The sequence below is a fragment of the Polistes fuscatus genome, unplaced genomic scaffold, assembly GCF_010416935.1.
Source record: "Polistes fuscatus isolate 324 unplaced genomic scaffold, CU_Pfus_HIC Scaffold13, whole genome shotgun sequence".
NCBI lineage: Eukaryota > Metazoa > Arthropoda > Insecta > Hymenoptera > Vespidae > Polistes > Polistes fuscatus.
In genome coordinates this window covers 5269307-5282356 of record NW_025113031.1, presented here as the reverse complement: position 1 = coordinate 5282356, position 13050 = coordinate 5269307, and the positions used below count along the sequence as shown (strand labels likewise).

The following is a 13050-nucleotide window of genomic DNA, read 5'->3' as shown; positions in this document are numbered from 1 at the left end:
CTCATTGATACGTGCAATTCGCATCTATATAATACAAATGTATGGACTAACAAATGGAAACACTCACTGTCAGTATGACTAGAGATTTTTGTAGAGATACATTCACTTCGTTATTTGAAGTAAAGAATACTTTACACAGTGAATACTTTAGAGCATTGAAACATTTGAACAAAATGTCGGACTATTTTGAGGAAATGGGTTGGACCCCATTGGGCGATGGTGAGGCACCAAATCATTTAATACAAATGGCTCGATTGTTGAGAGATTTTGGTATGTGGGAATTGCTTGGTCAAGATAAAAGATTGCCACCACCTGCATCTAAAGCAGCACTGAATACTTTAGAAGACATCAAAATATCTTCAAATGAATCAAAACAGTGTCCTGTTTGTTTGAAAGAATTCGAAATGGATAACTTGGTCAAAACTTTACCCTGCCGTCACACTTTTCACAAGGAATGCATTATTCCGTGGTTGGAAAAGGTATGTAACGTTATGAAGAAATAATGATCACGATGTTGAAGCAATTTGAAACTTTTCGTTCAAGACCAACTCGTGTCCACTCTGCCGATACGAATTACCGACCGATGACGAAGACTACGAAATGTATAGGAAGGAAAAGAAGAGATCTGCGGAAAGGGAAAAAGATCTAGAGACTTTACATAATTCTATGTTCATGTAGCGAAATAGAGAGAGCGGCAATCGTTCAAAATTGAATAAGCTCGTGAAATATTTATCTCGTCGAGAGTATTTCATAATTCCTTTCCAACGGTAATATAATGCGATCTGCAAATGTTATCGACGGCAGGTTAATTCAAGTCGATCTAGAAAATTCGATACTTTTCCTATCGTTACCAGAGTACAATCATTTAATTTACATTTACGGTTAGTCACATTATATAGCTTTGTATTTATTATAAATAAGAGTAAAAATAAAAATTGAATGAAAGAAAATTCATTATTGGGAATAGTTAAATTAGATTTATAAGTAGGTCATGTAATTAAGTATAATGAAGCAACGAGAGTATATATATATAGGCTAATAAAAAGTCGATGATTATTAATAGGAAATAATGTTTATTATACAGTGTACATATTTATTAACTTCATTTATTTTATTTCTGTTATAAATTTTATATTAATAATTATATTATGCTTTGCCGAGCGACGAATGCCTTAATCAGTGTGCGCTTAGACTATAACAATCTCCGTAAAAAGTATAGAAACTTCTGGTTTTTATTTTGTTTATTTATTATTATTATTTTTTTTTACTTTTTAATTGCCTCTATCTCTTTCTTTCTTCTCCCTGCTCCCTCTCTTTCTCTCCCACTCGCTCTCTCCTCCTTTCTTACTTTTTCTTTTTTCCCTCGTCTAGTTCTTCGTTTTTTAAACCCTGGAACGCGACCACCATTTGAGTCTTTACCCAGCAAAGAGAATCGCCAAAATATGTCGCGCTGAAAACGGCATAATCGTTCGGCATATACAAATAAATAATAGTACTGTCGAAGTTAAAGTAATTGGCGGTTTATTCTTTTTTTTTTTTCATTTTTCTTTCTTTTTTCTTGTCTCTTATTTTCATCATTTTTTATTATAATTATAATTATTATTATTATTTTTTTTTTCTCTTATTTCTCGTCGGTAATGCCATTTCCGAAAGAATGGCACGTATCGCCGCCGCGCCCTAAAATATTCCCTTTTTCTTCGGACGCGGCCATTTTCCACAAAAATCTTCTCCTTCCCCACATTTGCGAATAATACTTAAACCCTAAGGTTAAAAGTATCTCGTTTTATTAATTATTTATATAATATGCGTAATAATATAAATAATGTCGTTAATATACCTATCATAATTACCGTTTCTTTAATAATAAACTATCTGAATGGTATATTTTCTTTCTGCTAATGGCCATTTCCGTAATAGCTAGATTTTTTTTTTTTGTTATTTATTTATTTATCTTTTTATGTAGTCTGTATATGCGAGCTCCAAGTGGGATAAGGTACGTCGTACAGAGAATTTTATTCGGCTCGGCGTTTATTACACATAAGAAAGAACGGAAACGAAAAAGACGAACCCAAACAATGTCCGAATACGGGAACACGTCTGTGGCGCGAAAATACGAACGTCGGGGAACCTTACTTCGTTTGCCGATACGTGACAACGATTTTATCATATATGATCATCGCATCCTACGATTCCTTTTCTTTCATTCTTTCTTTTATCGTCCCTTTTTGTTCGTAAAGAAAGAGAGAGAGAGAAAGAACTAACTGATTCCCTTTCTATCCGTCATTTTTGTTTAACCCTCTTCTCATAAACTTTCGTTTGGAACGAGAGACAACGACGACAACGACGACGACGACAACAAAACACTAGGTTCCAAAGTTTCATATCATGATTTCGTCACGATCATCTACGAAGTGCAGGTTCCCACGAGGTACGTTCAAAAATTCTCTACATTTTACATATTTCACCGTGTCCTAGTCTTGATATAGTATTTATAAATGTACGACGTTGATTTATGTCACCCAGACTTATTTTTTTTTGTCTCTTGGTGCGCGTGTCCGCGTGTACGTGTTTTGTGTGTGTATCGTGGGTGTATGTACGTACGTATGCGTGTTTTAATTTTTCATAATATTTTTTTCACTTAATGTAAATTCTTTTTTTCTTCGTCTTCTTCCACTTTTTCTTCTTTTTCTTCTTCGCGTTATCATCATGGTTATTTTCTTAGTTTTTTTTTTTTTGGGTTTACTTTATTTATACTTCAAACGTTGTTACGCGTTTTTCAGCCTCCTAACGTAAGGGTTAATTATCTTTAGTTTTATGCAATGTATTTTAGTATCTTTTTTTTTATCTCCTTTATAATAATAATAATCATAATCGATAACCATAATAATAATTGTAATAATAATAATATTAACCGTCATCATCGTCGCGCATGTGTACACCGTGATGCCTCTGTGTCTGTTGTCATTTATTTTTATATTTAACCGTGTATGCATGTACGTGAGTGAGTGTGCGCGCGTATATGTTGCGTGTGTGTGTGTGTGTGTATGTATGATTGCGCATCTGTGAGTATCGTGTGAGAGATCATAGCTCGCGATGATGCTGTTAATTCGTCTCATCATATCGATATTACATTATTAATATTATATTACACGATCCTTATGAAAATAATAATTAAAAAATGGCATTTCTCGCGTTCGCGCTGTCTTCGTTTCCAAAATTCCGGTTCGTCTTGCTAATAGGTCACACCGGTTCTCTCTTTCGAGTCTTTTTTCTTCCCTCGCTCTCTTCCATCGCTTAAACTTTCATCTTGTCGCATATTTTAAAGAAAAAAAATTCCGTTCGATAATTACGGATATAACAAATCTTCATTATTATTCCTTGTACCTAACGCAACCCTGACGCCAACCGCTCGAGAATCAGCCACATTTTCCGTACTACGAAGCACGAAGAGACGAGTTGCTTCCTGATTTCCTTTTTACATTTAGACATTCCAATCGGCGAACAGAAATTCATATTCCCTTTTTCCCCCTCTCAATTTTGTTCCTTTTCTTACCGATAGTTACATGCTCAATATCGAAGGGAATAAAGGAAAACAGGAAAGTTCTCTCTTTCTCTCTCTCTCTCCCCTTTTCTTTCACATTATTACAAATATTATTATTACGATAACAAATTATATTTGCGCGTGCGTATATTATAGCGCATCGCTTAAAAAGGAACACATCCCTTTAGGAACGTACTTCGGTGCTCGGAAAATGGGCCTTTCAAATTCTACCGGTGGTCAATCCACGGCGCCATAGTTGATCGCATATCGCGGAAACTTTTCCTTTTTTTTAAATCACTCGTCGTTGTCCTTCGTTGTCGTCGTCGTTGTCGTCCTCGTCGTCCTCGTCTCTGCGTAGTAACCGTGGAACAACGACGAGACAGGACGATTATATTTTTCCGCGAATAAAATTGCACGCCCTCCTCGTATCGAGGGATCGAGGAAGCGAGGGAAAGAGAAAGAGGAACAACGACGAAGGGCTGAGAGGTAGTAATAGTACAAAGGAACAGTGGGAGAGGGAGGAAGGAAGAAAGGAAGGCCGAAAAGTTTCCACGAAACGCGCATGCTCCCATCTCACGCCTCTTCCTCCTTCCTCCTACTTTCCCCCCACCTACCACATTCGCATCCAACCCTCTTTCTATTCCTCCTCCTTCTTCTTCTTCGCTCCCTTCGACCCATCATCGTCATCCAACGTCTTATTCCTTTCTCTAAACGCAATTTACGTACTACATCAATTTAATAAGTCCGCAAATTTTATTATTTTTCTTTCTTCCTTCCTCTCTTTCATTCTTTTTGTTTTTTTTGTTTTTTTTTTAAACGCGTGTATGTGTGTGTGTGTGTGTGTCGTGTCGTGTCGCGCGCGCGATCGTCGTTTACACGCCCATCGTGCTGACCGCCACCCTAAAAAGTTCGACACGCTGATATGCTAAAACCCTCTTTTTCTTCTTCTTCTTCAACCCCTCGCTTAAAATTGTCTTACGTTTTTTCTTTTCTTTTCTTTTTTTTCTTTTTTATTTGCTTTTCTTTTTTTCTTTTTCTTCCTTTCTTTCATTCTTTCTTTCTCCTTTTCTCTTCCATCATTTTATTATTTCGTTTAAATTTAATTTTTCATTAACGATACTTTACTATACCATATTTTAAAGTTTATACTTTTGATCTCTGCGTTCGTTCGCGCGCCGCCGTTTTTTTCTCGGTCGCACCCTTTACTTACACCCCTCTCTCGCTCCCGCCTCGTACCAAATTCCTTTCATTTAACATTTTCTTCAATCTCGAACGCGCATACATACATCGATTGGCTACCATCCCGTCCATCGCGATTATTATCACGTAGTCGCGCGCACAGGGCTTTTCTCCTATCGGTTTATTCTTTTTCAACTCTTTTATTATCAATCACCACTCCATTGCACAAGGGACTTCAATGCGAGTTTCGAAGAAACAATAATTTCATAATAATAGCGATAATATGCGTGTGTGTGTGTGTGTGTATGTGTGCATGTAATACTTAGTCACAGAACGAAGCGTAATAATGCTAATAATAATAAAAATAATAATCAGTCAAACGCGACCGATTTCAATGAAATATCGCCCTGCATTTTTGTGTTTGTTACTTTTATTATCTTGTTATTCTTCATTTTCGTCTTCTTCTCCTTCTTCTTCTTCTTTGGTTTTTTATCATATTTAGGGTTTTAATACTGTTGTATTTTATTTGTGTAATTAATAGTTTACATAACATATTTTTCTCTCTCTCTATTTCGTGCTTGCTTACTTTCACACTCACTCGCACTCTTTCTCGTTCATTTTTGCTCTCAAAAAAACCTACCTACCCCTCCCACGCTTACGAATTATTCTCGATCGCATGGAAAAATGCTTACGCGTAAATATGGACTTAATCATTTAATTGGCCTGCAAGGATCTTCACCGAGATAAAAGTGGCGAGGTCGAGGTTTATTCGCAAACGTCCAACGCGTATCGCGAACGTTCTCTTTCTCCTTCTATTCCCTTTTCTTCCCCCATATTTTCCTTTCCTCGCCTTCCTCTTGTTCCTTTACATTCGCCACGCAACCACTTCCAACTTTCCTTCCACTCTTTCGTCTTCTTCATCATCCTCTTCTTTTTAATCTTCCGTGCTGTTCTTAATTGTTAATTATTTTCTTATCTTTTATTATATCTCACGCGCTCTAATAATATGTTAGTACTTTTTCATCAAGTAGGACATTACGTGTGCACCCGGTATGGTATGTATGTAATAGGTATACGTACACCCTGTGCAGATCTTTGCAGTTATTTTTCTGGTTTTCTTTTTTCTTTACTATTAAAGTTATTATTATATACAAATTGTGTCCTTCCAATCGCGATCATCGTCTCGACCGATATCTCACATCATAGAAAACAAATGAATTAAGTAGTTTATTAAACTAAACGATTTTCCGCGTGCGTGTTTCTATCCCAATATCATTCAAATTTATATCGGATCGGATACGACAATCGTGACAGGATCGAGACTAAAACTCCTCGCAATGTATTTGTATAATAATATAATAGTATCGGTGTTTGATTATACTACGCAACGATTTTCAACTCCCGTTAGAACACGAAGCAGCGAAAATCTAGGGGTGCGCGTTCATTACAAAAAACTTTTTCGTCTTTATTTTTCTTTCTCTATTTCTTCTTCTTTCTTTTAATTATTGTATGTCACGCCGAAAATCAACGATAAAACTGATTTCACGATACGCTCGGTAAATCTTTACTCGTTTAACTCTCTCTCTCTCTCATTTTTGCTCAGTTTCGATTCATCAAAAGGCTGCAGGATACTTTTTAGTATGTTTTTCCATTGACTTTTGTGTGCAACATTTTTTGTGTGTATAATTTTGAGTAAATGTGTTGTTAGTACGTACCAACAGAATATACGCATATTCCTGTACCCCTTTTGATATCTTTTGCAACGATTCATCATCATTATTTATTTCTGCACATTCAATATGTAAAAATATACAGGTTCGGTTATAGTCGCATGTATTTTAGGTATATATATATACCTTTGTGTCTCTGTGCGTGGGTGTATAGTGTTGGGTCTGTTGGCATGTGTATCTAAATCTTAAATTTCTACATCCCTAGCCTTTCGAGTTACGGGATACCAGTTCGCGGCGGACTCGACGGACTAATTGGCGGCGGCCGCGCGTTCTTTTTGCAAACTAACGATAAATAATCGACAAAAAGGTGAGATCGTAGTTTGTTATAAAAAAAAAAAAATAAACGAAAATCCTCGATCCAAACCACCGATCGTGGGAATATAATTGGTCGCGGGGAATATGATCTGATTTGACTAGAAGATCTTCTATCGTTTGACTAGAGTATATTCGTTAAATAAACGAGAAAAAAGAAAAGATATCGCATTTTAAAAACAATACTAAAATGAACGCACTGGTAAATATTTGAATCCTGGACGGTATTCGGCCGAGCACATATTAAAAAATTCCTTCTCAGCGCTCAGGCCACGTCTTCCATTTTTCTTTATTCTGATATGAAATAAATAGAAAAACTATGACGTTAAAATAATGACGACTAGAAACGTAAAAAAGGTTTAACGCGATTGAAATGGATGAAGGAAAAGATATTTTTCTAGAGATCGTTTATACGTCTATAATAATATATAGGAAGGAAAATTGATTGTTCACGTGGCATTCTCACGAGTAATTTTAACGACCGTAGTCCTTGGTAATTTTAACGCGTCTGCAGTCGTGGTATGGCGTTTCGTAGCGAAGGAACCACTTGTTAACCAACTGTTGCACTCCCCGCGAGCAGGCGCCGGAGCTCTACCCCGCATTATGCGATTTCCACGATCTAACGTACGACAAACGTACGTAACGTATGACAAATCTAAAAAACAAACTGCTTTTGCACCATACAAATTGCTCTTCTAATTAATAAAAATTCTATTGCACACTCGAGGGACTAAGTTTCGCGTTGTAATATATAAGCAAAAGTAATAGAAAAGTATTTGTTTGAAAGGAACGAATCGGGGAATGTGCAACGGACGAGATGAAACACACGCGTCGGCCACGTATCGAAAAAGACAGCCGCGGAGGTGATCGGAAGGAAAAGATCGAGAAAGTGGTCAATTATTTTTGATCTCGGTATTTTCTCGATCCCTTCGTCGATCAATCGATTCCCCTCCATCGAGATACATTGAATTAAACAGAGAAAAGTCGAGTTACTCGCCTTACCCGCATATTTCTCGATTTCCTTTTATTTTATTTTATTTTATTTTATTTTATTTTATTTTTTTGTTTCTTTACATATTACGTATCGTAATTTTAGAGAGACGACTTTCAATTTTCAATTAATCATTTTCTCTGTGTGTAGTAGTATTAGTATTAGTATTAGTAGTAGCAGTAGTAGTTGTAGTAGTAGTATTAGTAGTAGTAGTAGTAGTAATAGTTTCTTTTTGTTCAGTTTTTTTTTCTTCCTCTATGTAGTATCTGTAATAATATATGTATATAGTATAATACGTATATACTTATATATATATTTATATCTATATGTGTGTATCTCGATCTTACGGGCTACGGAGTTTTATAGTTTAAAAATTTGTCATTTGGCGGTTAATTATTTAAAATATGTTCTGTTTGGTTTTTAATTAAACGTTTTCAATGTCTTCATATGCCGTTCACATTCGGAACGAATATCTTTTCTTTATCACTCTCTCACTCTTTCGTTTTCTTTCTTTCATGCTTATAATCAGACTCTCGGCTATTTCTGTCACACGCAAAAAATCTGCTCGAGTTTTTAAGTACTACGTATATTATTAGTTTATAAAGTCATCGTCGAATCATTTTCCCTTTGCTCGTCATCATTCCTCTCGTTTTCTTTTATCCCTTTTATTTCTCTCTTTTCTTTTTTCGTACATATACATATAATTATTATTTTGTTTGTTATTCTGTTAAATACGGATCACCCCACGCGATATACCTTTCGCCGCATTTTTATTTGCATCTCGACTGTGTTTACGCGTGTAAAAGTTACGACGTGTCTGTGAATCTTTCTCTGTGTGCGTGTACGTGTGTGTGCGTGTGTTTCATGCTGCTGCCTACTGCCCTCCTCGTTCCATTAAACTTCAAATTAACTACGACGTGTATAGCCACTTCTAAAAGCATCGCTGCTCGTTTCTTCTAAGCATTGCACGTTTTTTTTCTTTATTCTTTTTTTTTTTTATTATCCAATCGACGGAGGGCTTCTCGTTAGCGTTTCGAAACACTAAACGTTTATGATCTATCTACGAGGGGGTTTGAGTCGCGACGATCATCGAAATTGTCACGCGATTTGTTAGAGAGAAATTATAATAATCCTAAAATCGTTTACCGACGAGATTGAAAATTAATCGAAAAAAGAAATTCTTTTTCAATCGATCGAATATAATGTATCGAAATGAAAGTTAAGCCTGGTAAATAAAATATCATAGATCGCAGATTCCTGATCAAGCCGAGCGAGACATTAATCTTGAGTCAAAGTATGAATCATCAAGTGGAAAAAGAAAAATTGAACTAATGTAGAACATCATCGACCCCAACCTTTTGGTATTAACGATTAATAATATGAAAATTCATTATTTTTTTCTTTCTGTTTCTCTATTTCTATCTCTATCTCAATTTCACAATTTCTCAATTTCTCTCTCTCTCTCTCTCTCTCTTTCTATTTACCTATCTATCTCTCTTTCTCTCTCTCTCACGCATACACAACTTTCTTCGAAGATCTATTTCTACTAAATCGAACCGCTATTCGTAACGACAAGAACTTTTGAAGTTCCGTTAATCCGGAAATTGACAAGTGTAATTCTGTAAAAAGTCTAAGTCTCGTGGTATAGTTTGTTTTTTATTTTTCCCTCTGAAGCGTCGTTGGTCCAAGAAGGGGTCGCGTCTTTCGTTATTTTCTTCTCAAAAACTGGGAGAGGAATGGGGGGTAGAAGGGATCGATTAGACAAAAAATAATTATCTCCAATTGGAGGGAGTGAAGGGGACGATGAACCATACGCTCTCGAAGAACATATCATTACTATTAATATTATTATTCGTTATTTTTCAATTTTTGTTATTTCTTTTTGTATTACTTTCAACTGCTTTCTATCGTTTCTTTTACCTTTTATGCTTCTTCTCTCTCTCTCTCGTTCTATCATTCTGTCATTCTCTCATGTAGCAGATGATTCAACTATTTAAACGCGCTTCTTTTTAATTGTTCTTCACTTTTAGTCAGAAGGAATAATGAATTGGTCCCGGATAGTCGATCGAATTTTATGGCCGGGGATTATGCGATCTAAATCTTTGAAATAGCATTTCAATATTAATTGTTTTATCCTTTTTATCTATTTGAAAATGATCTCTCTCTTATACGAAGCCTGATTACCGTTAGCCTTGGCTTTCTCTTTAAATTTATTTGAAAAAGATAAGTAACCAATTATTATGGCCAACTATCCGTAACTATTCTCAAGGATTACGATCGAATTCGATTGAAAAAAAAAAAAACAATAAAAAATGCAAAGCATAAGTTTCGAGAAAACTTTTTCGCCATTTTTTTCAGGATCTATCCGAAATAAAAAAAAAAGAAAAAGGACAGAGAGAGAGGGAGAGAGGGAGAGAGAGAGAAAAAGAAGAAAAAGAAAGGATCGCGCGCGTTTTTTTTTGTTTTTGTTTTTTTTTTTTACAAATCAAATCCGTTTAAGTAAATGGTCGAAGAGCGAGGAAAAAGAGAGATCGATCATCGATCATCGAGGAATGATAAATTCATTCTCGATTCAGAAAACGAGTCAGTTTCTAATGTTCGTGTATATTAAATATCCTACGTAGACGATATGACACCTACAATATTTCTTCGATATAACTGCGTGAGTAATATACTTTTGCAGATAGCCTTTGAGTTTTTAGGGTTTTTCTGTTTTTTTTTGTTTTTTCCTTTTTTTTTCTTTTCCTTTTTTTTTTTTTAAAGAGAAATAGTAAAAGATATTAGCGAAAGAGCTTTTAGTTAGTTTGAAATAGTGTTCACGCGTTTTAGATCTTGTTTTTCTCTTCAAGTTATTTTAGACGTGTCGTTATGTGTGTGCATGTGTAACGTCGCTGTTATTCTTGATGTGTCGTTGTTGTTGTTGTTGTTGTTGTTGTTGTTATAAATGTGTTGTTGCTATGCTGTTGCAGTTACTGCAGTAGTACGTGTGCGCGCGGCTCCTAGTTATTCTCATATCGCTGACACAAATTTTTCATCGATTCGAGTTAATAATGCATTAAACGTGTTTATTTTAATTACACTTTTTTTCTTTTCTTTTCTTTTTTTTTTCTTCTTTAAATTCTTCTCTTCTCTTCTTCTTCTTGTAATATGTAAATATGTATGTACGCGCGCGTAATATTGTATTGTACGTGTGCTCGTTTTTTAAGTTTTTTTTTTTTTCTTTTTTTTTCTTTACAAGTTACGCAAATAATTGCAAAAACATACCCTGTTTCCTATATATTATATCACTTAACATCACGACTCTCGTATCGGGATCGCAATGTTAGCGAACGTGATTCCAATTTTTTACTTTTTTTTAAATATCTTTTTTATATCATTTTTTTTCCCTTTTCTTTTTTCTCTTTAAATTCCACTTTTTCAAATGGGATGAGTGGAGGAGGTAGGTGACAGGGGTGTGGTAAGTTGGAGAGGTGGGAAGAGGAAATGACGAAGAGGTGGGGGTACAGGAGAGATTGTTAACGCGGTGCAGTAGTGTCGAGAGGGTCGATGGCTTTTCGCATATTATTTTATTTACTTTTTTTCTTTTTTTTATAATCTTTTTCATTTATTTTTTTTTTCGCATACCTTTGGCTTGCGCTAGATCGATGATTGATGTCAAATTGATCTTTCGAGAGCAGTGGGTGATGTATATAAGTATATAGTATACATATATTTATATATTAAATACTATTATATTGTTCTCTTTTTATTTCCTCTATTCTCTTTTCTCTCTCTCTCTTTCTCTCTCTCACTTTTTTTCCTATTCTGTCATCAGCACGAATTCTGGTTTAATTTTCTTGTTTAACTTAGAAATCGTCTTTTTACAGCGCGTCGTCCATCATACACTATCGAGTTCTTTTTCTTTCGAGCAAATGCGTGCGCAATGCGCAATGTACTACCGCTTCCTCTTCTTCCTCTTCCTCTTCCTTCTTCTTCTTCTTCTTCTTCTTCTTCTTCTTCTTGTTTTATAATTCGACAAAACTTCTGATTCGAGATTAAAATCCTAGGCGCGTCGAGTGAAGCCGCTCGCAAACGCGTTTTTCTTGCGGTTGTTATTTGACTTTTTTTTATTTTGATGATACGAAAAGAAACAATTATGGGTGCGCAGCGCATTTGCTGCACAGATGCAAATAAAATAATGGTTTGGAAAAATAGTTAGAGAGGGGCGGAAGGGTGGAAAGGGGTTGGCGCGAGCTTCCGTCGACGCGCTGATACAAACTTCCTCGAGTTCTTTTATCCTTTTTTTTCTCCTAATTTCATTTTTATTTTATTCGTTTGTTTTTTTTTGTGAATTTTTGTTCATGCATAGGACGAAGTCGATGGACGATTTTCGGTACGACGCCATGCCGATATGCGTATCGAGAGTACGAAGCGCTTTGTTATTTCGTAAAATTCGTCGCTTCTTTTTTCATCCCTTCCTTCCTTTCTTCCTTTTTTCTTATTTTCATTCCGATCGATTCGTAAATTCTATACGCGGGCACGCCGTATGATAACGACGCATTGAATTACTTCTTTATTATGTTTTGCGCGCGAATGACAATTCGCATTAAACGCCAGAAATTCGGAACATTATCGGATTAGCGAGCAGCGAATTCGTCTATTCGGTTTATTACATCACGTCATGTAAAAATAAATTCAAAGCTGATCATCATCCCCCCATTTCGCGTAAATTTCCCAGCTATTATGTTCATTATTATTCTTTTATTTTATTTTATTTTATTTTTTTTTTTTTTTTCTTCTTTCTCTTTCTATCTTTCCTTCCTTCTTTCCTTCCATCTTTCTTCCCTTTGTTCTTCCTTCTCGCACTTTTTTTTTTTTTATGTTTTTTTTTTTAATAAGTCTCGATTATGACATTTAGCAAGATGCACACTACGTCGGTTGTAGCAAAAACTTTGTTGGATAAAATAGTTTATATTTGTTTTTTTCTTTTTTTTTTCTGTGGTTTGTTTACAATCGTCGTTTGACCTTCGTATTATATATTTATATGTATATATATATATGTATTTATATTTAATTTTTTTTTTATATTTGTATATATATATATATATTCATATTTATAATTTATATTTATATTTATATATAATTTATATGTATGTGTGTACGTGTTCTTATTCGTGTGTTCGTGTATGGATCTATGGCATTTTTATGCATGTGTCTTATTATTATGTATAACATACATACGTGTAAGTTTAATGTGTGTGTGTGTGTGTGTTTCATTGATATATGCTATTTTGTTTAGTACTTGTTAGAGTTCTTTA

General features: G+C 35.0%; 1 protein-coding gene across 1 annotated transcript; it reads left to right on the top strand.

Annotated features, from left to right (window-relative positions):
• The first annotated feature begins 67 nt into the window (after positions 1-67).
• Positions 68-950, top strand: LOC122513982 (E3 ubiquitin-protein ligase RNF181-like). The gene is made up of 2 exons (XM_043630552.1): positions 68-479; positions 544-950. Exons 1-2 carry the CDS (start codon positions 75-77, stop codon positions 676-678), a joined length of 540 nt encoding a protein of 179 aa, XP_043486487.1. The 5' UTR covers positions 68-74; the 3' UTR covers positions 679-950.
• The last annotated feature ends 12100 nt before the right edge of the window (positions 951-13050 follow it).